This window comes from Ictalurus furcatus, chromosome 18 (assembly GCF_023375685.1).
Source record: "Ictalurus furcatus strain D&B chromosome 18, Billie_1.0, whole genome shotgun sequence".
NCBI lineage: Eukaryota > Metazoa > Chordata > Actinopteri > Siluriformes > Ictaluridae > Ictalurus > Ictalurus furcatus.
Genome location: NC_071272.1, coordinates 22,523,675 through 22,550,420, shown reverse-complemented (window position 1 = coordinate 22,550,420; position 26,746 = coordinate 22,523,675). Strand labels below are relative to the sequence as shown.

General features: G+C 40.7%; 4 protein-coding genes across 5 annotated transcripts in view; 2 read left to right on the top strand and 2 right to left on the bottom strand.

Annotated features, from left to right (window-relative positions):
* Positions 1–11,089, bottom strand: part of grk6 (G protein-coupled receptor kinase 6) — a 33,862-nt gene extending 22,773 nt beyond the window's left edge. Inside the window, exons 1-2 of the mRNA XM_053648468.1 lie at positions 10,951–11,089; positions 351–446 (exon numbers count right to left, since the gene is read on the bottom strand). Coding sequence (XP_053504443.1) covers positions 351–446; positions 10,951–11,002 — 148 coding nt within the window. The 5' untranslated portion in view covers positions 11,003–11,089. The remainder of the gene's footprint in view (positions 1–350; positions 447–10,950) is intronic.
* Positions 11,090–11,311: 222 nt separating this feature from the next.
* LOC128622178 (uncharacterized) lies at positions 11,312–15,414 on the top strand. Of its 2 annotated transcripts, none has more exons than XM_053648471.1 (3): positions 11,312–11,371; positions 12,564–12,684; positions 13,131–15,414. In XM_053648471.1, exon 3 carries the CDS (start codon positions 14,145–14,147, stop codon positions 14,472–14,474), a length of 330 nt encoding a protein of 109 aa, XP_053504446.1. In that variant the 5' UTR covers positions 11,312–11,371; positions 12,564–12,684; positions 13,131–14,144; the 3' UTR covers positions 14,475–15,414. The 2 variants fall into 2 exon arrangements, with proteins under 2 accessions (XP_053504446.1, XP_053504444.1); XM_053648469.1 differs by lacking the exon at positions 11,312–11,371 and adding an exon at positions 12,277–12,416.
* Positions 15,415–16,047: 633 nt separating this feature from the next.
* Positions 16,048–18,504, top strand: nop16 (NOP16 nucleolar protein homolog (yeast)). The gene is made up of 5 exons (XM_053649313.1): positions 16,048–16,257; positions 17,408–17,513; positions 17,657–17,705; positions 17,990–18,096; positions 18,177–18,504. The coding sequence occupies exons 1-5, from the start codon at positions 16,157–16,159 to the stop codon at positions 18,318–18,320; spliced, it is 507 nt and encodes a 168-aa protein (XP_053505288.1). The 5' UTR covers positions 16,048–16,156; the 3' UTR covers positions 18,321–18,504.
* A 1,260-nt stretch (positions 18,505–19,764) lies between these two features.
* Positions 19,765–26,046, bottom strand: arl10 (ADP-ribosylation factor-like 10). Its single transcript, XM_053649312.1, has 4 exons — positions 25,657–26,046; positions 22,249–22,423; positions 21,877–22,055; positions 19,765–21,748 (listed from the first exon to the last, which is right to left on the bottom strand). Exons 1-4 carry the CDS (start codon positions 25,789–25,791, stop codon positions 21,575–21,577), a joined length of 663 nt encoding a protein of 220 aa, XP_053505287.1. The 5' UTR covers positions 25,792–26,046; the 3' UTR covers positions 19,765–21,574.
* Positions 26,047–26,746: the final 700 nt, after the last annotated feature.

Genomic DNA, 26,746 nt, shown 5'->3' with positions numbered 1-26,746 from the left:
CGTTGAGCAGAAAAGCACCTCGACACGCCAAAAACCCTGAATTACGGCAGCAGAAGAACGCATCGGGTTCCTCTCCCGAATCCGAAGCTACTCCGGGGCCCCGATACCGGACAGTTAGAAATGTGAGACAGTTCTAAAGAGTTCTTATTTGAGTTACCGGAACCTTCCTGTAGCAAAAGTGTGCGCAATATCGTTTAAAATTTTAAACGCGGTCTATCTGTTCACACGGCCTGCAAAAAACAAACAAAAAAACAAACAAAAAACCCAGTAGGTACATTTCTGACAAGGTATTTATTACAAATTATGTATCATCTTTAGGTTTATGACGTTTATAAAAAGCCTCCTTCTACCTATAGTTTGGCGGAGCTCCTCGCACAGGCTAATGTGAGGGAACTGAAGCATCTGTTTCCACTTCTTGCTCTTGCCTTTTCGGTTTCCACCCCCTCCTGCAAAGAAGACGAGCAAAAATCAAATTAGACACAGGAACTATATAGGCTGTAAAAGATGATTAGATTAGAAATAGAAATCGCATTGCAAAGAAATTACAGTGGTGCGGGGGGCGGCGGTGGGGAGGGGGGGGGGGTTATGGATGGGGGCGGAATTCAGAGGTGAGGCGCATAAGAATACACTTCAGCCTAGGTGCAGGTCCAGTTACTGTATATTACTGTAAGTAGAAAGGGTATAGTATAGCACTGTGGACTATCATTACCATCAGCGGAGACTAATAATAATAATAATAATAATAATAATAATAATAATAATAAAAACGCCTGTAGTGAGAAAGTAACGGTGGGATGGTGATCCCTGATATGAACATCTAAAATCATACATTAATATATCATACAATAAAATAAACAAATAGAAATTTTTTTATAAAATACATAACAAAGTAAATATGCAAATTAATGAAATAAAAATAAACGAATAAACGATTCCGAGCCGAATATAAAAGAAAACAAATGAAAGCTGAATACGATTCCATTAACAATATTAAAAATATATATTTGTCTGACTACATAACGTAACGTAGAGGTCGTTGCTGCATTTAGCGCGACAATTGTTCAAAAATAAATAAATAGCTAAATAAATAAATAAATAGCCCCTATAGCATGAATTTTTTCCACGAATTATATTCCTAGGCATGATTTTGGTGTTAATGACGGCGTCAAATAGCGACGCTCGTCTTGTACGTGTTTTCCCAACCTCTTAAATCAAATAATAATTCCCGCTCTAATTCGGTTCTATCTATAATCGAATCCGCGAGCGTGTTAAGTGTAGATAGCTGTTATTAGGACGCTGCAGAGGAACATCGCATCAGTCTGAGCGAGACCGTCTAAGTGATTCAACCGTCTGCGCTGACTGCGTATAAATTATTCACATGTTTCCAGGAACACAGACGGAACAGGGCAGAGTGTAAGTCACTAATGTTTAGAGAAGGAAAGCGTGTCCTAGGAAAACACACCCTGCAGCCGGGTATACAAGGACCACGGTCACGTGAACTGGCTGTACGTGAGATCTGGACGTGAAACCAAACCGTTAGAGCCGCAGCGTGTTCAGACTAGGGCTGGGTGATATGATAAAAAATATTACATCACGATCCTTAAAGGTGTTTCTAGGACACAAGCCATGTATCGTGATATATCGTCATTAAAAGTACAGAAATTAAAAATAAATAAATAACAAAACGTTAAAAACAATTCAACGGTTTAAATAATGTCTACAAATTTAAAACTGAAAAGGAGCAATTTATTTTTTTTTAAACAAAAAACGTCAAAAGAGTGGGACAGAAATATTGTATACATTTAAACTTTTCAGATGAAGCGCAAATTTTGAACATCAGAACGATTTTTTTAACAGTATATTTACGTTATGAAACCGATCACAATATCGACAATATCGACGAAAAGCATCATGTCGATGATTTATCACGATATCGATATTAAATCATCATATCGTCCAGCCCTAATACTGCAACAGCTAATCGCTAAAAATCCGACAGTAAAGTTAGTTAGCGAAGAATTTCGCGATCGATTAGTTGGACTGCGTTGTCAATCACGCTGCAACATTTGATGGAAATTGGATCGGAAATCTGTCCGTCCAGGACTGCGATTTGGGATCTTACGATCGCAGAAATCATCGCAAGATCGAGGAAACTCCGCAATATTCGGAGGAGTTTGCGATTTTTCAAAATTACCGTAGATTTTCCGCGGATTCGGGCCGAGACGAGTCACGTGACATCCCTCTTCGATTCACGTGCGTCGAACACGAGTACGGCTGAAAGGTCTCGTTTACCGACAAACTAACTAGCTATATAGCTATCTGTGGTCATATTGATCCCTCTTTCCTGACATAACATTACCTCATGCTAGTTCGGTCAAAAAGTCGGTAGTTTCTATGGCAACACGATGGGTAGAAAATGTTTTCCTACTTGTGTATGTCATGCAGCGACACTAGCGAATCAATTATCTTGTAAGTTGCTAAAACTGTTCGCTGCATTTCGTCATCGTATCTTACACAGTCTGTATTTTTAAGTCATCAGGCCTTCCATCCTGCTTTCGGTTCACGTCGACGTCGATTCCAAAAAGAGTCGATTCACTGAATCCAGTTACTGAGTCAACCATGAAGCTTTGGAGTCGATTCCACACACTGAAAATGATTCGCTTGGCGTACAAACATGGCTTTGGTTTTGGCTTTATTTGGAATTAAACAAATCAGGCATTCGGGTGCAGGTAAAAGATATATTTGCAAAAAAATGTGTAGATTTGAATGTACTGGAAACCAGTCGTAAAAATACGCCACAATTGTATTATACAATGTTAGCATAAGCAAGATTTAAATAAAACCATGGCGCTAGCCAAAGTTTATGGCATATTTTATTGTCAGAAGTGGAGAACTCAGCCGTTTAATTAGTAACCAGGAATCCTTAGTTTGTCATACATGTTTATTTTGCTCATACGAAGAATTGCGAATTTCATTCAGGTTTCATTCAGGCTGAAACTACTGTGATGTGCTACACTTAAAAAAAACTAGGCAATACTAGAAGACATGGGATCGTAAATTAAGACTGGACAGGTGATGATAAATTAAAGGAGAAACCAAGAGGACGTGTCTTAGTCCTGGATTATTGTTTGGTAACCGTGTATTTGCCGAGTACTTCAGGACATCGTGCACACGAGCGGAGGAATAACGGACAGAAGACCGCACACGCTTAACGTATTCGTTACAATATTACCGTAAAACTCTTGATAAAGACCACGTAAGAAGGTTCACGACATCTCAACAGGACACGCCCCTCACCCCAAACAATCAGTGTTCACCTGAAGCCTGGTTGACGCCCCGTAATTAATACGGACGTGATCTGAATATTGATACGTTATTTGGATTGAACAGAATAATAAATACAGATACGAACCGTTGGCGCGCTACCCGTTTCGAAACGGAAGCGAAAACCTCACTTTAATGTCGTGAAAATGAAAGATTTGAGGCTAAACGTCAAGATCTGTGGGCTGTGGGCGGAGCCTCTGAGGATGAAACTTTCACCGTGTCAAATCTTACACGATTTTAAATGAATAAATGATCGTCCCCTAGGGGGCAGTTTAGCTAACCAAATCCCCCTGCTGGAACGTTTCGGACCCCGAGATCAGGATCGAACTCCGGAGCTGTGAGATGGCAACATTACCACCAGTTGCTACTAGAAACAAGCTACCAAAATGTTTACCGTTCCTCTGAGGTGTATCGAGTATCGAGGTAATATTAAATACGAGTGGCATTACGGCAGGAAAGTACGCAGCTGTGGTTAGTATTTAAAGCAGATATTTAACATGACGTTATGTTACTATTTAAACCCATTCTACATCAACCCACACCAAAGAACCTTCATACAATGATGTTCTAAAATCTTTTCAATATCACGCAACCCTGAATACATAATTGTTCTCCTGTTGAACCTCTGATGATCTCTACCAATGACAGCGTATCGGTTAAACTCGTTTACCAAGTAAACATCAAAGCGTTCGATGTGACGCTCGCTCCGGCTTTTAACAATGAGCTTTGTGTTGCGATACTTATGGGAAACTCAACCCATGATTGGTTTGACAACCATGACTTTTTATGACTTAAACCGAGCGCCTATGCATCCTTGTTAAGCGGGACGGGAGACATCCGACCGAGAACAACGTAGTTTTAAAGTCCCCGCGAAACCTTATGATTAGATTCCGTATGTTGATGCATTTCCTTTCGAAACAGGAAGCGTCTGACTGAATTACGCAGCAGCCAATAGTCGGGCTGGGCGATATGACAAAAAGCTCGTATCGCGATACTTGATACGATGTTAATACGATACACAGTGCGTATCACGATATAATATGTAGCTAACAAACTGTCCGCAAAACAGTAACGAAATATTTTTTTTTAATTGTTCAACTGATGTCTAATGCCTACAAAGACGAAGTTTTAAAAATGAAAATGACATCGAATCAACGGCATCCATTCAGTACCATTTAATTTGTAATTATTAAAAATGTAAAAAAAAAAATACAAATACATCACCATACCGACGATATCTCAGAAAAGTGTATCGCGTAATCGTTTATCACGATATAGATATTACTTCAATATATCGCCCAGTCCTAGCCAATAGCATTTAAGATACACTACACTGCCACGCAATCTAAACAAACCTGACAGTAGCGTAGTGACCTAGCACAATATGGAGAATTTAAAGAGTTTAACGAGAGCGTGTTTCAGTTGTGGAGGTTATCCTTAACATCAAAGTTGTTTTTTTTTTTGGTGGGGGGGGGGGGGGGTTGGAGTTATGCCTTACATTTGAGGTTGCGCATTATAAACTAATAACTAAAGACTTAGGGGTAGTGACATACAACAATACTTATTATTACGAGTGTTAACATTACAAAATTTTTTAATCCGACTGATCGAGAACTTACGACGGTAAATATTCCTAAGACTAGTGTGCTCTTGATTTTTAGCAGAAAAATAACATCATAATATCTCCTAATACTAACAGGCAAGCACTGAATTCCCGTAGTTAGTACATGGATATCGGAGCGCCAGCTACTGAGCGTTTTTACAAATCCGAAAAAATGAAAAAATAATCCCATACCGCAGATTTACCAACGATATAAATTTTTCATTTATTAACGAAAGACACGTCACTAACGTGAACGTTATGGAACGTCCATGAAACAAGTTTTTTCCTCTTATCGCTTACGTTATAGTAGCTGTAAACATTTGTTGCCTCACAAGCTTCTCTATTTATTTATTTTAGCGATGCACCGATGTATCGGCCGATAAAGGCTATTTTTCCCGCTAACGGCTATCCCCCGATAAACACATCCGATGATCAGGGCTGATTATATCCTGTCAATCAAAAGAGGGCGGGAAAACGCATCGATTTTGTAAAGATGTCTCTTGTACGGAATGAAGAAAAAACTGCAGTTTATAAACTCTAATCCCTGCACTGGTAACATTTTACACCGGAAGTGGCAGCAGTGAAGCGTTCCGGCATCGAGTCTAATCTCCCTCCACCCAAACACCCCCCCCCCCCCCCCCCCCCCCCCCCGCACCCCGCACTACTAGAGCTGCTCGCTTTAAATTAAAGGGCCAGTACACCGCTGAAAGATTTAAATGAAGATGAGTTGAAAAAAGTAGCATATATATTGCACAGAAAAATATTTGTAGAGTAGTATGTTTCATATGTAGTTAATGTTAATATGAGTATATGAGTTAATATCACCAAAAAAAAGGTTTTTATTAACCTATATATGACCAGTTTGATGTTCGGTGATGAAGTAGGAATGCCTTTGTTTGTGGTGAGTGAGTGTGAGACAAACAGGAAGGGTTTTTTTTAGAATTCAGTCACTTAATCCTGTTAATATAAATTAATAACATTCAATAAGTTCAGAAATCTTACTTTAATCTTCAGAATTGAGTTCATGTGTTAATGTTAATTAGAGTCATGTGTTTTCTGTTTATGAGACCAGTTACTGTGAAACAACTTGTTGAAATGGAGAGAATAAAGGTTTTTTTTTTTGCATTTCTTTCAGAATTGTGGAATTAATTATTATTCATTTAAAAGAAAGTATAAAAGGCAGAACTATCGGTATCGGTTATCGGTATCGGCCGATATCACTCTGAATAATCGGTTATCGGTATCGGCTGAGAAATTTAGAATCGGTGCATCTCTTATTTATTTATTTATTTATTTTTTGTGTGTGGCTTTATGGTCGATTAAGTGGCGCGTCCACCAACACGAGTCCCCGCGAATACGTTGTTATGATAGAAATGACGACGTTTTAATATAATCCTGTCATTTATGTTACAGTGTAACTAGTCAGAGCCAGCATGCTTGTACTAAAAATACTACTACGCAACACGGTAGCGTGTATCCAGATGTCGCCACGGTTTAGCAGTTTAACTGTCACTGTTTAACTGTTTAATAAAGTTACACGGGGTTGACTCCACCCACCTTCGATTCCCATCGAACCTTAAGCATTACGACGGATCGAAGCCTACGATAGGGTTTGTGCAAGCTTATAGATGTTGCTTCGGGGGAAAAAAGAGATGTTGTACAATCTCCACGCAGTTCCCTTTCCTCACTTTTAGAATGATTGGTCCAGGTGCAGGACACGGTGGCCTTGTCGTTAGGAAGAACGCGTGTCAACAAGGCATGTGAGGGGAAAATGAGGTCACGGGCTTTGTCCCGAACCACACACTAGTACCGTACTAAATAGTCTGTCAAAATAGTTTTACGCCAGTTTAGGCTACTTCCTGAATAGCAACGTCCAGGTTTAGGTGAAAATAGATTGTATACAGTTTTTAAGATTTAGTTTGCTGGATGATTTTTTTAAAAAACTATTTACAAATTAGCCATGAAGCTAGAATGCATTCAATCAAAAGCTTGTTGTTAAAATGAAAAGCCTTGTGACTGAAACGGATATGTTGGGAACAAGGAAGTATACCTACTGTATATTCACAAGCATGAGGAAGAGGACAATCCTGCAAACCGCACATAATCCCTTATTACTCGAATCATTATTGCAATATTAATCTTCACAGAAGGATACAATATGCAAATACCCCCTCTAACCAATCATAAAATGTTTTCATTATCTGCTGTGAGCATCTCAGATGTTCCTGATGAGTGTTTTGTGGGTGTCTGATGAATCACTGGGTTCACATGATACGACAAACAAATATTTTTGGTCAGATTAATGATGGCACACCAATCATGGTTGAATCCAGGATTCCCAATATATCACGATCCCTTTGTCTATATCTGGCAGCATTAACCTGAAAAATTAGGACCAAATAAAGAAAAAGATAAAAAAAAAAAACCATCCACATGCAAATGAAGTGTTAAGAAAATCCGCAGGACGAACATGCCATGCCGTGCCATGCAACGTTTGCAATTCAAAAAACATGGTCGGCATCCGAGATACGTCAATGATACCGGCAACAAAACACGAGCTTGTTTCATTATGGAAAGTGTGGACAGTAATGCAAATAACACGGGCCATTTATGCATGCTAAGACATTAGATTTAAACAGGACAGTGTCTCAATTCCGGGTCTGGTAGACAAAGCCAAACAAGTTCCTTTAAACAGGACAGTGTCTCAATTCGGGGTCTGGTAGACAAAGCCAAACAAGTTCCTTCTGGTATTCATACAAGACATGGCGTTGTATATGACCACGTGAAAATCTTTTTAAAACAATCTAATCATCAGTGGTGAAATTATTCACAAACCAACAAATGGGATAATGATGGGTTCAAATGTCGGACAAAATCTGGAGGGATTTTTTACATCCCTTATTTTATTTTATTGTATACTTTGCAAGAGGAAATTACTAAATCATGTGACCCTATCAGACATCAGAATCTCACCAAACAGGAAAAGCAACCGGCATAGCGATTTAATATGTTAAATAACATGGCATAGCATGATTAATCATTAAGATAAACACCCAGCTTAGAAATGTTCACGTTTCCGGTTCTGTTAACTCTGGACATTTGGTTAGTTTGGTTATTAGACGGATCACTTCAGAAGTTTTTTTAACAGAAGGATCGCTACTCTTCTGCCTCCACAAATCAATCCCCTGGTTATTAGGAACGCAATATGGCATGCATTAGCAACGATCCTAATGAGTGGCTAGAAATCGAGAGATAAAGCAACAGAAAAAGCGGAGATCGCAAGTTTGAATCCTGAAGATGCTACAGTCGTACGCGGCCGGGAGCCAAGAGAGCAAAATCAAATCGATACTAGTTAATCGTAAAAATGTCTATGAACTTGTGTATGCGGAAGAGGGCGGACAGCGGTTTCCTCAAGAGTGCGTTACACAGCATGTGGAACACTTTGGAAAGATACGGTTGGCTGGCTTCATGAGTCTCGGAGAAAGCACGTGTTAGCCTTTATCCTGTGATTGTGGATTCAAATGGGAAAGACCAAATTAGGGAAAGAATGAAGGAAAAATCCAGAAAAAAAAAGTGCACCAGTTATTCCAGGGGTCGTCAACTGGTGGAGTGTGGCCTGGTTGTAGGCTAGGGCAGGGTGATATGATGATAAAATATCAGCATAATTATAAATTATGTGACATTACGCTTTTCTGAGATATCACAGGTGTATATATATATATATATATATATATATATATATATATATATATATATATATATTTTTTTTTTTTTTAAAAAGAGATGGTATATGCAGATGATCTGAGGTTAAAATTCTGTACAGAACGTTTAAACTTGTACAATTATTACATTTTTAATCCTTTTCAGTTCCTAATGCCAACCCAGGGACGTATCGAACCAAGCACTTTTGATCAGCGACCCTAGTTTTTAAAAAAATGTGATCCATTGAGTGCTTTATAGCAGATCCACTTCTGCAGCCAATCACATGCATATATGTAAATTATTTAGCTGAAGGTAGCTCATCAAGAAAACAAAGTTTTCACAGTTCACGTATTCACTTGTTTACCGTCTCTGGTCTGAATAGTTTCGAAACAACATGATTTGCTCAGAAGAAAAAAAGCTGACGACAAAAACAGTGTGTTTAAAGACGATTGTTTTCTCTACACTTCCAAGTTCAAAACGCTAGTCATGGCGCTGGTCGAACGTGATCGCGTGAAGCACTTCAGATCGATTTGTCTTATTTATAGCCACGAACTAATCATTAATAGTTAAGAATTAAAATGTTGGTCCTTTGTAAGCAAGATTTTTTTTTTTTTTTTTTACATAGCTGAATCATCACAAATTTTAGTTAGGAAACCCTAACCTAATCCTAACCCCTGACCTATTTGGTTTCAGATGTTGCTCACGTTCTTACTTGAATAGGTGTTAAATAAGAGGATGTGATGCAAGCAGATGAAGGGGGAACACACACACACACACACAGATCTTATTGTTCTTGTGAGGACTGTTTTGTGAGGACCTAACTATTAATGCAGCTAATGCTGCTCTACAACCTAAATCTATCCCCTCACCTTAACCTTAGTAACTAATATTTTTTAAATGACTCTTTTAGTTGTTTTTTTTTTAATAGGATATTTTGTTAAAAAATAAAGACATATAATAAATAAAATTCAGTTTTCCTCGTAAAATGTCCTCACACGGTCAGAACTGTCTAGCGTTCTAGTGGTCCTCACTAAGATATAAACTCTCTCTCTCTCACACACACACACACACACACACTTTCTGAAGGCTAAAGCAGGAAGCGATAATGAACTTCTGCTTGCGTGTGCCTTTATATCTAGCATTATATGTTTTGCTAGCTAACGTTACAGCCTCGTCTTGTTAGCGGTTTACTCTTTTAAAGGAAGCTTTTAGCTTAAAGGTTTAATTCAGCCAAAACTACTAATAGTAAAATAAATAAATATAAAAACTGAAAGCGAAATGTCATGACTTATTTGAGGCCTGAGAAAAGATTTTTTTTAATAAATAAAAAAACCCCGTAAAGATTTATATACATACATATATATATATATATATATATATATATATATATAAAAAACCCCAGTAGTAGTTACAGTTAGCATGCTACTACTATTAGCATAACCATACAGCAGCACAGACAGAAAATAACCGCCGCTATTTTTGTAAAACAACAAACGTTTAATTCATTAATTTCATTCATTTCACACAATGACGGGAAGAACCTAAATGTCATGAGGACATGTCTGACGATGTACATTTGTACTGACGAATGTAATATCTGACTAAAAACACGGCGTCTGTAATAACACATACATACAGTACACACACACACACACACACACACACACACACACACAGGCTTTTCAAGCTATCTATCATGGACGTGATTCTGTCTTCTCGTCCATGCTAGCTTTCTCTAAACAGCCTAAATGTGTGTTTATTACGTGTTAGGTCTTATATACTAGCTATGTTAATCTTACACGCTTGTAAGAAAGCCTCATAAAAAGGGCCTTTGTGTTTAATGGAGGATTGAGTAGGTTTGTACTGTGACAGCTCGCTGCTGTGTGACTGACAGCGGAGACGACCGAGACCGCATACATACTACATACTAGCGCACTAACAACAACAACAACAACAACAACAACAACAAAAGAGTACGTATTCTAATGAGCGCGCATACTCTTTAGTGCGCTAGGATGCGGAGCTCGGACGTAGCCCAGGCTTTCTCTTTTCCTGGTGCATTTCTCTCTCTCTCTCTCTCGCTCTCTCTCTCTCTCCAAGGTTAGTGCGGTAGTGCGTGTTGTTATTTGTAAAGAATTAACCCCGAAATGGAATCCTGACACTTTTTTTAAGTATCGTACGAGAAATTTAATAAATAAATAAATAAATAAATAAGGTTTGCAAGCTTTATGGTTGCAGCTGTTTCCGAGGCAGAGGGAAGCCCTGCTGCCGTGTATACTTGAGTGGGGGAAAAGTGTCGAAATGGCCGGAGCTCATCCTACCTTCTCTCGCCTTCAGCAGCACGGTGTTGGCCACGATGTTCTCCAGCTCCATGGTGTCTTTTTAGTCCTGGGTTGCAGCAGGGCACCGCAGGCCCAACCTCGTAGCCGGGTTGGCACTGAGTGTGTGAGTGTGTGAATGTGTGTGAGTGAGTGAGTGTGTGTGTGTGTGAGAGAGAGAGAGAGAGTGTGTGTGTGTGTGTGTGTGTGTGTGTGTGTCCTCCCTGACTCCTCCCCACGGTAGAACACTGGAATAAAGTTGGTTTGACGTTGGACGTTCGATATTCGCGGAAATGCGGAAATTAAGGGACCGTCTGTAAAGTTACATACGACATTGTTATACACGTTTCTAACTTCAATAGCATTCGAAGGGAGTGACTTACAGTCATATTACCCAACTGGAAAGTGTTCAACTAGGTGTCAGGTATGAGGCACACCTTTTAGATTTGTGATATTTACGGACTTTTTCCCCCCTTTTGGAGTGGCATATTGCTGGGGACCTGAGCAGATTCTCCAAAGAGAATACTAAAGAAATAAAAACTAGAGAAACAAACTGAAATGTGGAGCGGTGGTTCTCAATAGTCAACCATCAAACCATCAAAATTCAAATATAAACTAACCCGTAGCTGCGGGGGTTTCCTCCGGGTGCTCCGGTTTCTTCCCCCAGTCCAAAGACATGCACGGCAGGCGGATTGGCGTGTCTAAAGTGTCCGTAGTGTATGAATGGGTGTGTGAGTGTGTATGTGATTGTGCCCTGCGATGGATTGGCACCCTGTCCAGGGTGTACCCCGCCTTGTACCCGATGCTCCCTGGGATAGGCTCCAGGTTTCCCCGTGACCCTGAGAAGGATAAAGCGGTATAGAAGATGGATGGATGGATGGATGGATGCACTAACCCGTACAAGGCCATATGATTTTCACCGTGTCTACACCACACACAAGAGTCTGGAATAGTTGAATGAATGAATGAATGAATGAATGAATGAATTCATTAATCCATCCATCCATCCATAATTTTAACTTTCAGGCCAGACTTTTTCAAACCAACCTCAAAGTTTTTCTACAAAACTTTGTTTTGTAGTTTCATTCTAGGTTCATCTGTTTTTGTTTTTTTTGTTTTTTTTTTTTTTATCTTGCACAGTATCTCCATGCAGCATCCAGCCAGATGTTTGTGGTAGACCCAGCAGGACATGATAAAGAAGCAAAATCCATGCATGCAGCCACAAGATTTCAGTAATATTTTTAGCTTGTTATAAACTGTACCTAAAAAGATGGGTTACAAATTAGGAAGAAAAAAAAAGCATGACTGTGTGAAGAGGCCCACTTCTTTTTGATGTGTTTTCTTGTCACAGGGTATTGAACGGTGAATGATATGATGTGTCCTTTTCTATCACCGGATCTTTAATAAATTAAACAAAAAAATCGATTTTGGACCAAACTGTCAGCGCTCTCCAGTATCATCTTGAAAATGTAAAAATTTAGAAATATATTTTGAAAAAATTCTGTTCTATCCCTCCTGTATGTGTTTTGTTTGTTTGTATGTACGTATGGCTGCTGTGGTGAAACAATCTCCCACGGACAATAAAAAAAAACATTACCTTATCTTGTCTTATGTAGATGGCAAAAGAAGTTGTTGGTGCGTTTCCAAATATCCCTTGCCGTTTGACTATAAACTCATCCAAGGAGCACATGGAACATCTGCGACTGACAATGGCAGAGGAGCTTCTGAAAGCCTCAGGTAATTTATTACTTGTACAAAAACGCCTGCCATTTAGACTATGGTATAAAGTGTAGATTTTTATCACAGAAAAAGCACACATGTTGTAACATCATACTAAGTATTAGTATTAAGTAGTAGACATATGGTAAAGCTATTTACAGTATGTACCATTTGCCAACCGAGCTAACATATAACTGCATGTTTTCAGTATTCAAGAGGGGACATTACTGCTCATTATGGGCTGCCTCAAAATCCCCAGGTGGTGGTGCAAAAACATTTTGGGTGGGTAATGTAGCAATGGTTATAACATTTTTATGGGCACACCATTTTGTTTACAAGTGTGTGTTGTGTGTGTAAGAGAGCGAGTGAATGAAAGAGAGAGACTGAGAGAGAGGGTGAGAGAGTGAGAGAGAAACTAATTGATTACTGAGCGATTTGATAAGATTACTATGATCATTTTTCAGATTGAATGTCACTGCTGCAAGACGGGGTTTCATGTGGCATGCCTTTCTTTGTCAGAGAAGCAGTTTAAAAGGGCTCAAAAGGTTGACTGGAAGTGCTGCCTATGTAAATCATTTTGAATTCCTTTGGCTCCCATCCACAAACTAAACATGTACATAAATAAATGAAAAGAAAACAAATAAAACAAAAAATGTTTGAAATATTAAAACATTCGTGGATCATCAGTTCTTTTAATTATTTCATTAATAGGACGTCTATTTTTTGAAGAAAACCATTCAATCCAGTACGGGCCATTTTAATCTCCTTTATGCATTCGTGAAGGTTTTTTATGGTTTATGCATTGTAGGGTTACATATCAAAAATCTAAAAGGTGTGCGTCATACCTGACACCTAGTCGAACACTTTCCAGTTGGTTTTGTGACTGTACATCATTCCCTTCAAATGCTATTGAGCTTTTAAAAAAATGGTATATTTTGTGTATGGGCCCATTCGGTAGTGAAATTCATGTCTAATTTAAATGTGATTTAATAGCTTATTTTGATAAATATCAAAAATCTAAAAGGTGTTTCTCATACGTGACACCTAGAAGAACACTTTAAAGTTGGTTATATGACTGTAAGTCACTCCCTTCAAATGCTATTGAAGTTTTTGAAGTTGAAACGTGTATAACAATGTCGTATGTATCTTTAGAGACGGTCCCTTAATTTCCACATATCTGCGAATATCGAACGTCCAACGTCAAATCAACTTTATTCCAGTCGGTAGGACTGTCTAGCCCTGAGTGACTGTCCTCTCCGCTCGGTTTTGCTCTTTCCTTTTCCTTCTTTTTTTTTTTAAACCTGGTGAGGAGGAGGAGGAGGAGGAGGAAAGGGGTTGTTCTGAAATCTATCAGTGCTTATGATCGAACAGATTCTCCGGATTCATATTTCCTTACAGTATTTCCAGACTGAAGGTGATGAAGGCACTGTGTTGGGATTTGATACACACCGCTGCTGGTGCTGGCGGTGGTGGTATTGATGCTGGTGGTGCTGCTGCTGCTGCTGGTAGTGATCCTGGTGGTGGTGCTGGTGGTGGTAGTGATGCTGATGGTACTGGTGGTAGTGGTGGTAGTGGTGGTGGTGGTGGTAGTGGTGGTGGTGCTGGTGATGGTACTGGTGGTAGTGGTGCTGGTGGTGGTGCTGGTGGTGGTGGTAGTGATGCTGATGGTACTGGTGGTAGTGGTGGTAGTGGTGGTGGTGATGGTACTGGTGGTAGTGGTGCTGGTGGTGGTGCTGGTGGTGGTACTGGTGGTAGTGGTGATGGTGCTGGTGGTAGTGATGCTGGTGGTGGTGGTACTGGTGTGGTAGTGGTGCTGGTGTTGGTGTTGGTGGTGGTGGTGGTAGTGGTGGTGGTGCTGCTGGTAGTGATACTGGTGGTGGTGGTGCTGGTGGTAGTGGTGCTGGTGGTGGTGGTGCTGGTGGTGGTGGGGATTAAGACCTGCACGCACTGTTAGTGGTGTTGATTGTAGGTTATGTGAATAAAAGTGTAAACTATTGATATACACGGTGGTGTGTGTGGTTATTGTTTGTTTATTTGTTTTTAAACAACAGCCCCATCTTGAGGTGCAGAGCTAATATTACACCTGGTGATTTCATGATTTCTTTTTATTTTTTATTTTTATGCCCGCTTTTATATACAGAGCGACTACAATTTCACTTACACGGCAATTTACAGCAATACAATCACTACTCCTCCTACTAACTGCCTCTACTACTTCTTCTCCTACTATTATTACTACTGCTACTACTATTACACTTCTTGCTCCTCTTCCTGCTATGATCTCTAGCACCACCACCACTACTGTTACTACCGCCACTGTTACTACTCCTCCTACTACTACTACTTCCACCACCACTACTACTGCCTCCATTACTACTCATACCCTCTCTATTATTACTGCTACCACCATTACTGCTACTACCACTAATACCAATACTATTATTACTGCCACTGCTACTATTACTACTACTATTACTGCTCCTCCTCCTCCTCCTACCACTGCTACTACTAATATTATTTCTACTCCTACTTCTATCACTACTTCTACTAATAACCTCTACTCCTTCTCTTCCTCCTCCTCCTACCACTACTCCTATTCCTACTCCTACTAGTATTTCTACTCCTGCTGCTAACACTACTACTACTACTACCACTGCTACTCCTCCTACCACTACTATTACTACTCCTACTGCTACTATTACTACTCCTTCTCCTCCTACCACTACTACTCCTACTCCGACTACTATTATTAATCCTTCTGCTCCTACCACTACTACTACTTTCAAATATTTAATAAATATATGTATAATATATATATATATATAATATTTATTATATATAATATATAAATATATAATAAATAAAATGTAGTTATTATATTTAGTAGAGGTATAAGTAGTAGGACTATAACTCTACTAAATATAATAACAAATATTTGACAAAATATTCGAAATATTACGACTCAGATGAGTCCACAAGCTGCCCCGACACCAGGATACACAGAAATCTCTATTATTATTTGATCCACACTTGTCCATTTTTCTTCTGAAATGTCACGTGTGAAACCTAACACACTAAATATCTTGTTGTTTAAAATAAACTGATTTGTCTTCTATGTTTCTTCCTGGGTATTTGCTAAATTTATGCATCACAGTACCTGAGTAAAAAAGTATTATGATGATGATGATGATTATTATCATTGTCCTCTTATGCAGTCGTAGCGCTTTTTTCCTCCGGCCGTAGGGGGCGCTCCAGCAAACTGCACATCTCTTATAACGCAAGAAGAAGACCTTGCACCGGCGTCAAATCACTTCATGTAGCACTGCGTAGGGCGTAGACGCCATTTTCTTTCACAGCCTATGTAGGGCACTTGTGTAGGGAGCAGGCAGGTATTTGGTATTGGAGTTGGTTAAAAAGCATTTCCGCTTGGTTAGGAACAAGTTCTGAAAGCTACACGTGTGTTAGTGATTGTGGAGAGCGTGCTGCAGTGATGGGTAAAAAAGCAAGTAAACGGAACACGTTTAATTACAACGCGGACAGAAAGAAGTTAAAAAAGAAGATGATCAACAAGTACAGGCCGAGGATTGAATGGTGAGACCAAAATTATGTGTGTGACACTCCGGCTAAGCTAGCTAGCTAATTTAGCGGTTGTTTTGATAACTTGCTCGATTAAAAACAACAACAACAACAACAAATCTTTCAGTAGTCATGTTTGTAATTCTTATTAAAAATGTAAATGTTTGCTCGGATTTGAAATTTCGAAATACGCCGCTTTGTATTTGAGCCACTTAGGGCTGGGCGATATGATCTGTAATGTCGATATCCTGATCAGTTATGTCACGATATTATTCTCAGAGATATCGCAGGTACTATCATCTTTTCTTTAAAAAAAAAAATCTATTTCTCTTTATTATTAAAAAAACAGATCGGACACAGTTGATTTGATATGTCTAAGTTTTCAAAGAATAGATTTCGAGATAATCTTCTTTTGGTTGTATAGTTTGTCGCTTCTGAGGAAAAAAAAACAACAAACAAACGTTCTCGATGATTCATCCGATTAAACGCTCTGAAGTACGTTTATGTCCCGCCCCGGGGGCGTGTCTTGCTCCTCATTAGCACTCTGCTAGGCATGTCTTCCCACACACTGTTCCCCTTGGCTTTGATGTTTTTCTTTCTGAAACAGGAAGTCAGAGTGACGTCGTTTTGAACAGCCAACAGCGTCCCAAACGATACGCCCGATCTGAACAGTAGCTTGGCGAGCTAGATAAACGTAAAGAAGAGATTAACGAGAGCTTTTATTGTGTCTGACTCTTACTGATACTGATGGACAAAACGTCTGAAAAAGCTCGCATCCCTGTATCGCGCGTGTAAAAACGTAAGGAGCTTTGGCCTGCGTCGTTTCCGTCTCTTTACTGCGTACAAAGTGGCGTTAACCTTTAACAACGCTATCGAACTGGACAGCAGACTACAACAACAACCGCAGTACGACATCCTCCAATCGCTTGCTTGTTTCGGGTCACACGGCTAAAACTACGTCATGGTTTTTGAATACCTCCGTTCTCTCCGTCCGCTACGACCCGAATACGGCCTTTTCAGATTTGATCCACTCGGGGGAGCGTTTTTGAAAAAGCTCGGTCTTCGCTCGGTGTGGTCGGAAGGCCAAAGCGCAGAGGAAACGATGCGTTTTCCAGTGTATTAACGTGGACGTAGCCGTAATCGTTTTTGTTTTTGTCTCGCTAAGCGCTCAGATCCGGAAAGCTTGGGATATCAAGAAATCAGCCAAGCGGAACATGCAGGAAATGGGCCTGACATTCGGAACCAAAGGATTACTTCCCATCACGAGCAAGGTGAGAATGCGTTTACGTATTATTATTATTATTATTATTATTATTATTATTATTATTTTAGGCCCGAGGGTTTTTCTTTGCTTCCGCGTAATGTATTGTTTAACGTTGTTCTACTTCTAATCCGTGCGTTTCTTTAATTACAGGCCAAAGATGAACCTGTGGCTCAAGTCGTGAAACCCTACGTGGTCAGAGGTATGATGTTTAAACTACAGGCTTTAAATTAATTTGAGTAAATCTGTAAAGTTTTCTCGTGACTGTAACATGCTATGATCATTGGATGGTAAATGCCCCCCCCCCCCCCCCCCCCAAGTTAATGACGACCTTCTGACCTGTCAGAATCGAGCATTAAACAGTATAAAAACCTTTGGGCAAGCACAAATCACTGGAACAGCTACTTCCTGCTCCCTTCTCTAAAACCTTTTTTCTTTTTTTAATATATGTATATATATATATAATATAAACTTTGTGCTTTCCAGAAATGGAAGAAGAGGCCAGTCTGCCGAGAAAGGACACCACGACGTGCTCGACCGATCTCATCGAATATGTTCAGCATATGATCAGGGAACACGGCGAAAACTACAAGGTAAGAGACGGCCGCGCGTTAAGCCGTACGGCCCGCGCGAATCGCTGAAGCGTCCTCATCGCACGTTGATCTCGTTACAGGCCATGGCCCGAGATGAGAAGAACTACTATCAAGACACGCCGAAACAAATCAAGAGGAAAGTGGACTTGTACAAGCGCTGTCACGCCGAGGAGCACGCCGCGTTCGTCGCCTCTTTACGAGCGCGAGAACAGACGTCGTCCTGAACGAAACTCTCGCGTCGGGATCGGACCGGATGGACCGCGTCTATACGTGATAACGTACGTGTGTGTATATAATGTATTTTATGTTATGATTGTTTGCCGAGCGATCCTGTTTTACTCTTGGTTGTATGATGTCATAAGATGACTTCTGTATACAAAAAAAAAAATAAACTTTTAGTGAAATCCGCTTGCTTTTTTTTAATTTGATGGACAGATTTACTAACATTCCCACATTTTGCACAGGAGCTCCAAGTTTTAAGTTATCCGTCATATTTTCCTTCCGTGTTCGGTCGAGCCTAGGTTTCGGGTCACCCGATGTGGTGTTCTGCTGTTCTTCCTCGAGATTCCTCTTGTTGTACGTTCTGAGATGCTTTTCTGCTCACCACGGCCGTAAAGAGCGGCGTTCTGAGTTACCGAAGCACTTCTTGTCAGCTCGGACCTTCACGTCGGGCCGTTCTCCTCTGACCCGCTCTCACGGACGAGGCTTTTCCGACCGCAGAACTGCTGTCCGCCGGATGTTTTTTGTTTTTTCGCACCGTTCCGTCCGAGACTGTCGTGTGTCGAGCTACGTTCTCTCGTCCACACGGCGATTTTTAACGCCGCAAGTCGCCAGTCGTTGTACTACGAAGTCGCCAGTAGGCATTTCTACTCCTGGTTGCCGTAGTAACATTTATCAGCGGGTGACGCAACCAGCATTCCATTTCTGCCCGCAAACCGGTTTTCTTGCCACTATAATAAAACATCCTGGAGAGAGCGCGTTTGTGTATAAAATTCACCAGTCGGCGATTTTGCATTTTGTTTTATTTATTGATTTATTTATTTATTTATTTATTTAACGATCGTAGAAATGAACGCGAAGTCAAGGAAACTCCGTGATATTCACACGAGCTCGCGAATGTTTTCAAAATTTCCGCACATCTGGACCGAGACTCTGGTTCACGTGCGTCGAACACGAGTACAGCTAAAAGGTCTGATTTGCCAACAGACGTCACTGCGAAAGAGCGTACGATTGCGATTTCGCCAATCTGAGTAGTATGGGCCAAAAAAAAATTCAAATAAGCACAAAAAAACTCAACGTTTTTATATATATACACATCATATCCTACGAGATGAAAGAGACGCCATCTACCTGTGGCGAAATCGCAAGCACCGGACTTTTTCTCTATAGTTAATTAAGAGAAAGTACGCCGTCACCTTGCTCCGACCGAACCGACTCGGACGCACCTGACGTCGTAATTACGAGATTTTTTCCCCCTCCAGTTTCGATGCTTGACGTGAACGTTAACCGAAGCTCTTGACTTGTGTGATTTTTATGCATTGCGCTGCTGCGACGTGATTGGCTGATAGGATAATTGCATTAACAAGCAGGTGCATAGGAGTTCCTAATAAACATATAATGCCTGCTTTGTGCTTCCTACACGTGTGCAGTGGTATACATACAGCTGGATTTCAGAGCAATACTTTAATATTTGAAACAAACATCGGCACTGTAGTGCTTCCTGATCAGCTACATATGAAATTTCTGTTTTTTTAATCTGTTACGAGCAGTAATCACTCCACTCCACTCCACTCATTCACAAAATATGTGTTCAGTGCTCACTATTTATACCCTCACAAAGTTTAAATACACACAAACACTATAAACATGACGTACTTAGACGAAATGTGACTAGTCATCTGGCTTCCACAGGTTAAACCCGTAGCTGGTTAACCATTAATAAAATATCAGTAGGTCAATATTGGAGCGTTTCTATAAATCAGTAGTACTGTCCTTATGGAAGAGTAAACATCGACTTGTAGCGGGTCCTGACAGGTTATACAGTAAAAGCATGTTTGTACAATCGTGCAACCCTTACTGCAAACCTACATGACCTCCAGGTAACCATTATCAAGCTGTCTGAGGTATCGACCGTTAAAACACAGAACTCGTGCAGTATAGAAACAAGAGAACTAAACAGACGTGCACGTACGCCGAAGAACACTCCGTAAATGCAATTACTAGAACAGTTACTTGGTAAAAGTTTGTATCCCCAAACCTGGATTGGGTGGCGGCCTGGGAAAACCCTTCAAATACTGATATTTTTACTATCGTGTGTGTGTGTGTATGTGTGTGTGTATATATATATAATATATATATATATATATATATATATATACACACACAGGGTGCCCCCTGGGTGTCTCCATATATAGGAGTAATATAACACTTGCAAAATGTAACTTTCAAAACAAATCCTCTACATTATTGCCGTTTCTTTGTAAACACACACACACGCGCGCACACACACAGTCGTCTCTCCTACTCGTGATGAATTTGTTTTTACACATTTTGCCACTCACGGATATGTAATATCGGCTCATTTTCCTCAATTAATAAATGACCGGAGTATTATATTTTTGTCTCGTTTGTTTAATCGGGTTCTCTTGGTCTACTTTTAGGACTTTTATTGTGAAAATCTGAGGATGTTGTCGGTCATATTTATGCAGATATATAGAAAATTCGAAAGGGTTCGCAAACTTTCCAGCACCGCCGAACTCTCCGCTGTCGATCGGGACGACGCCGGCCGATCGTAGGCGTCTGAGCTTGAGCTCGTGTATGTGGAAGAGGGCGGATAGTCTCGTTCTGATTCGTCGGCTAATTTTTTTTTGTCGTGAATGTCCGTTATCGGGACGTTAAAACTTTGATGACGTCTGTTCTTCTCTCTAGCCGCATCGTGAACATTTTGAGAGAAGGGATGGGATTACAGACTAAATTACACGGGCTTACGTGAGGAAATCAAACTCAGCTAGCAAGGTTTTCGAGCTAAACTGGATGGTTACCCAACCTGATTAGACGTAAGAATGTAGATTTTTCGGAGGCAGGAGCATCAGATGTGAAGAGAGAGTCATTCGGCCAGTACTGCTCTGTTTCAGTCATGTGACCGTTTTCTCGTCGCGTCCGTAATTGTGAGCGTTAGTAAGGAAAGAAGAACGAAAAAAACAGTCTTACGGTATATTATGAGCAGAAAAACAGAATTTAGAATCAGAAATTAGCCACAGAGATATCCGATGGGTTTTCTCAGTCCGCCACACATCTTGATTTGACGGATTATAATAGTTTATATTGTTGTTTACGGAACGATAAAGTGGTGTGACCTTTACTCCTCATCCCTGCCTCACAATCCTGCTGAGAAACACCGAGTTTTTACAACAAACCCTTCGACTGTATCAAGCTTTTTCCATCCTGAGACATCATCGTTCTCCTTACACACATCGCGCTAGTTTTGATCGGACTCTAGTTTGATGAGCAGATCGCGAAGACTCTGGAGACTGCAGGACTCGGATTCTCCCGCAGAGCTGAGCTGGAGAAGGAAGAGCTTCCTGTGATCCGGCACCGAGCCCAGAGAGAGCGCGTCACGCAGCTCGGACACACTGACGGCGTCCAGCTTGTCCTGAAACGACAGGAAACATGACTCAGCAGAGGAACCGCGCTATAATTCATTTTAATTCATTTACTCTTCTCTAGACTACTCTGCTAGTAAATATGTACACGCGCGCTGGATGGCGGTGTCCTGGTCACCTGTTTGTTTCCCAGTATTACAACTGGAAGCTGTCGCGTGTCGATGCTGAGAAGGCGGTGAAGTTCATCTTTAGCCAGAGAGAGGCGTCTTCTGTCCGAGGAGTCCACCACGTACAACAAAATATGCGCCCTCTTCAGGAAATCGGCCCAGTACGCACGCAACTCCTCACCGCCTCCAACTGAAGGGAAAAACGTGTCATTCAGCAGACTCGAAAAAGAACGCGAAAGCCGCAGGACGCGGTCAGCGGCGCGCTAAGTCAGACTTCATGACCGATGACCAGCGATAAACGATTACTGGATTACGAATGTAACGGTTATTATTATTATTAAAATCTTACGAAGAAAGATGTTTGAGGCACATTTGAGGCATACTTTCTAGGAAGTCGAAGTCGCAGGCGGGTGTGTGGAGACGGATGAAGTTGAAGCCACGCGTTGGGGTGCACTTTCTTTTGCTAGATGCGCCGTTCAGCTGCTGCAGAACGCTGCTCTTCCCAGCACCGTCTAAGCCGAGGACGAGGACCTGCCTCTGTCTGTGCTCCTCTTCCTCCTAATATCACAATTTAAACGAAAAATAAAAACTTATCTCCGGAATGGTTTTATAAGTACGATACATTCATTCACTCACTTGTTCGCTAGCCACACAATCGTTCACACCTTGCGCCAAGTTAGACGCGCCAATTCACTTATTAGTAGGAGGAAACCGGAGAACCTGGAGGAAACCCATGTGGACATAGTGGAGATCTGAAGAAGCAACACTACAACCGTACCGATATGTCGCCTTAGTCAGGTCCCAAGAGTCCCCAAAAGTTAAGCGACCGTTTTGCGGAAGGTTAGCATGGATTTCCTCGCCTCTCCTCCACGTGCCGTTATGCGCATGTGATTAGTGTTCTCCTCAGAGCATGTCGAGGCTCTGAACTCTACAGGCCGAGCAACAGTTCAGGAAAAGATTCGATGTCTCGTATAACGGTGACAGCAAACGGCTGACAGCGTGGCAAACAAAATAAAAAATACTGCTTTACTTCACTATTTATACGGGTTGTGTTTTCAGACATGAAAAAAAAAAATTTTTTTAAAGCAACAATTACACTTTATTACAATATTACAAAACCGAAGTGGAAAGATCAAATGCCCTTATATATTTAAGTATGTACTTAATGTAGGTTTCGTTGAGTCGGTGGGAGGAAAAATACCTTAAAAACTGTACAGAAAGATCCACAATCTGAGCTTCTCAGGACGGATTTGGTGGGAGTTATTACGCGAAACACCTGGCTAGTTAGCTAGCTAGCTAGCTAGCTAGACGATAGGCTGGATTAGATAATAAAATACATGTCTAATAACAGAGTACACAGCAAAACGTAGCGTAGATAATAAAACTACTGCAGAAGTGACCCAAAAAACGCTAGTTAAATGTATTCTCAAAGCCTTAAATATTGGTGCGGCCAAACCGCAGTAAACTAGCTAGTTAATCTATATATATATATAGTTTGGGACCCAGCTTTCAATAATCTTTGGCCTTCAGATCAAGTGCATCTTCGCACTTTGTCCAAATACTTGAGTCCACAATCTATTGAGCTTGGGGGGCGGGGCTTATAAGTTCAAGTTTGCATTCACATTGAAGAATTCCTTCAGGACCGTGGACCAACTGCGCGATTCGAGTCATCACTTCCGTGCATACAGGTTTGCAAAAACGGTAAGCGCTAGGTTCCACCGTTTATTGTGGTTCGTCTCTTTCTATTATTTCGTTTTTGTACCGACAGGGATAATCATTTTACGTGCAAGTGCGAGTGCTCGCACCACAACGGTGAACTAAATACAGTGCTCCAGTCGTAGTGATGTTCTGGTTTTATGCGTCGGTGAACGTAAACATAACGTCCCTTTACCCGGGATGACGAAAGCTGAAACAGGAAGTAACGTGAAAAGTCGAACAAGTGACCAACATTTTCAAAGAGGACCAGCGATCTGTTCAGGCTGGAAAACAGTCGTATCAAACAAACTAAATCTTCAGTGTGTATCTTGGGGGAAAAAAAAAAAAACACACACACACACACACACAAAAATCTCCCTAAATCTAAATCCAGCATTTTAAACCCATGAGGATTTTTGCTAAGCAGCAATCCTAACACGTAGCCTTATTTCCCGTACACAACCCGTAGAAACGTTTACATCTTAAATCAGGACGTTTGTCAAATTCGGATGTTTAAAATTCCGGCTTCACCGAATTAGTTTAAATGGCTACTACTGATTATATAAGAATTTATTACTGAAGTGAAATGAGGAACTAACAAGTGTTTCACATCCCCGAGCCCGAAATGGAGCAGACGCAATGTGTGCCTTTCTGTTTTGGTGTTTTATTTCTCGTCTTTGCTGACTGCAGCTCATTTACAAACCGCTTCCTCCACTCATCCAATCCTGGAGAAGCACAGCATTCAAACTCCAGCGAATTTAACACGCCTGATCCACCTCATCAGCTAATTACCACATCGATGATGTGCTCAGTTTGGAGTCAGACCTGAATTTAACACTCCTACTGACATAAGATATGCTATAAGGGTTATATTAGGGTCATTAAAAAAAAAAAATTATTCGCACAAACGAGGCTTCGTCTCATTAAATATGCGTACATTTACATACGGTTTAAAACCAAAAATCTCGTCTTTTGACGTCTTCGATATTTATTTCACTCGGAAGACTCTTTCATGAGAGACTTTTACAGGAAAGCTTGCCAGAATATCATTTCTTTATTGTTTAAGTAAGGAATAAAACACGACGGGGTATGCTGTTATAGGAAAACAATCCACGACGGGATGGTGTGTGTGTGTGTGTGTATGTGTGTGTGTGTAAGACCCCACACCACCCTGAAGTGCATTATTTTCCAAAATATTCGTCTTATACCACAACAATTTGCCCAGAAATACAATTTTTAATTTATGAACGAACATGTCGTACTTTTTAACCATTTATAGGTACATTTAACGTCCCAAAAACATCCCTAAGGCGATTCCGTTCCTGTTATCCTAATCATAATAAACGTTATCTTCCCTAAATGTCGTAACCTTTACAGATTGATATCTTTACAGAAAACTCCATCATGTTGGCTGTCGTGGAATTCAGTCGGGCGTTTCGACACGACGTCGCGCCGACCGAGTTCCTGTCTCGGAAGGAGACGCGTCGATTACGTCGACCCGGGAACGAAACCGCAGCCGAGACGCCGTTCCGTTTCCGACGTCACAGGCAGAAGCAACCGTCTGGTTCACGTCAAAGAAACGTCCGCCTTTTATTTATCGGATGATAAATGACACGTCCTCAAGCTTTTGTCCACGGGATGAACCCGAAACGTTGAAGAAGGCTTAAGCTCCGCCCACTCCACCATCACGTCACAATCATACAGATTTCGATAATAGCTAGGCTACAGGACGCCACTGAAAATTTGTTTGATTTATTTTTTATTCAGTTTGATTGTAAACCTGTCATCCTTATTTTACTGTTCATTCGTTACTTGAAACTTTGTTTTTTTATTATTAGTATTGCGTTAAAAAATTATAATAATGCAGCCATTTCATTGGACGTTGATGACGTCAGAAAGGGAAACTTACCTGTCTGAAAGCACCTTCCAAAATGTAAGCTATGCCCATATCATGATAACAGTGTTAACATAGACTAAACATAGACGCATATTATTATTATTATTATTATTATTATTATTATTGTTGTTGTTATTATTATTATTATTATTATGGCGCGGTTTCTGCAGTAACCTGTGCAGAAGAAATGAATACAGACCTCTTTAATGACGCAGTAGTCTTCCGGTGTCCACACTCTCCTCTTGTAGAAGAAGTTTATGGTCAGGAACACAGCGGCTCCGAAGGCGGCAGCGGCGGCCATTAGAGCAACGCGAACATGCCGGAGCAGGAACATGTCCGGCGCGCGAGCGAGCGGTGCGAACCCCGGCGACACGGCGCGAGGAGGCGACACTAACACCGACAACGATTCGCGTTCGCTTGCGGTTGCCTGATCACGTGACCCCAGTGTTTGCGTCTTGTGAGGAGTTTCTGTTCACGCAGTGGCCAGAGAGCGGCGTGCTGCACCCGCAAATCACCTGAAGTGCCCTTGAAACGAATCTTTAGAATAACAATAAAAAAGTCACACAAACTTCCCGTGTGAACAATCACATGCCTCACGTGTGAAATGATACGGTTTTTTTCAGACACTTCACATTATTCACATGATGTCACGTGTGATAAAAATCCATGAGATCGTGAAATGATGCGAGTTTCTAACACGTCACATATGCGATGTCGCAGGTGAAAAACACGTACACGTTAAAAGTTATGTTCTTTAGATACTTCGCATATTATTCACGTGATGTCACGTGTGAAAAACACATTAAAATGTGAAATGGTGTGACTTTCAGATACTTCACATTATTCACATGATGTCACGTGTGAAAAGCACGTGTACACATGAAAGGACATGATTTTCAGATACTTCACATTATGCACGCCATGTCACGTGTGAAAAATACATGAACACGTGAAATGATGTGATTTTCAGACACTTCACATATTCATATTATATCACGTGAAAAACATGAACACGTTAAATGATGTGATTTTCCTTAGACACTTCACATATTATTCACATGATGTCACGTGTGAAAAACACATGAAAACGTGAAGTTATTTGATTTTCAGACATCTCATATTATTCACGTCACGTGAGAAACACCAAGTTATGAAATGATGCGATTATTCAAATAGTATTCATGTGATGGCACGTGTGAAAAACATACAAACACGCGAAAGGTATGTGATTTTTTTTTTAGCCACGTCATATGTTATTCACATGATGTCACGTGTGAAAAACACATGAA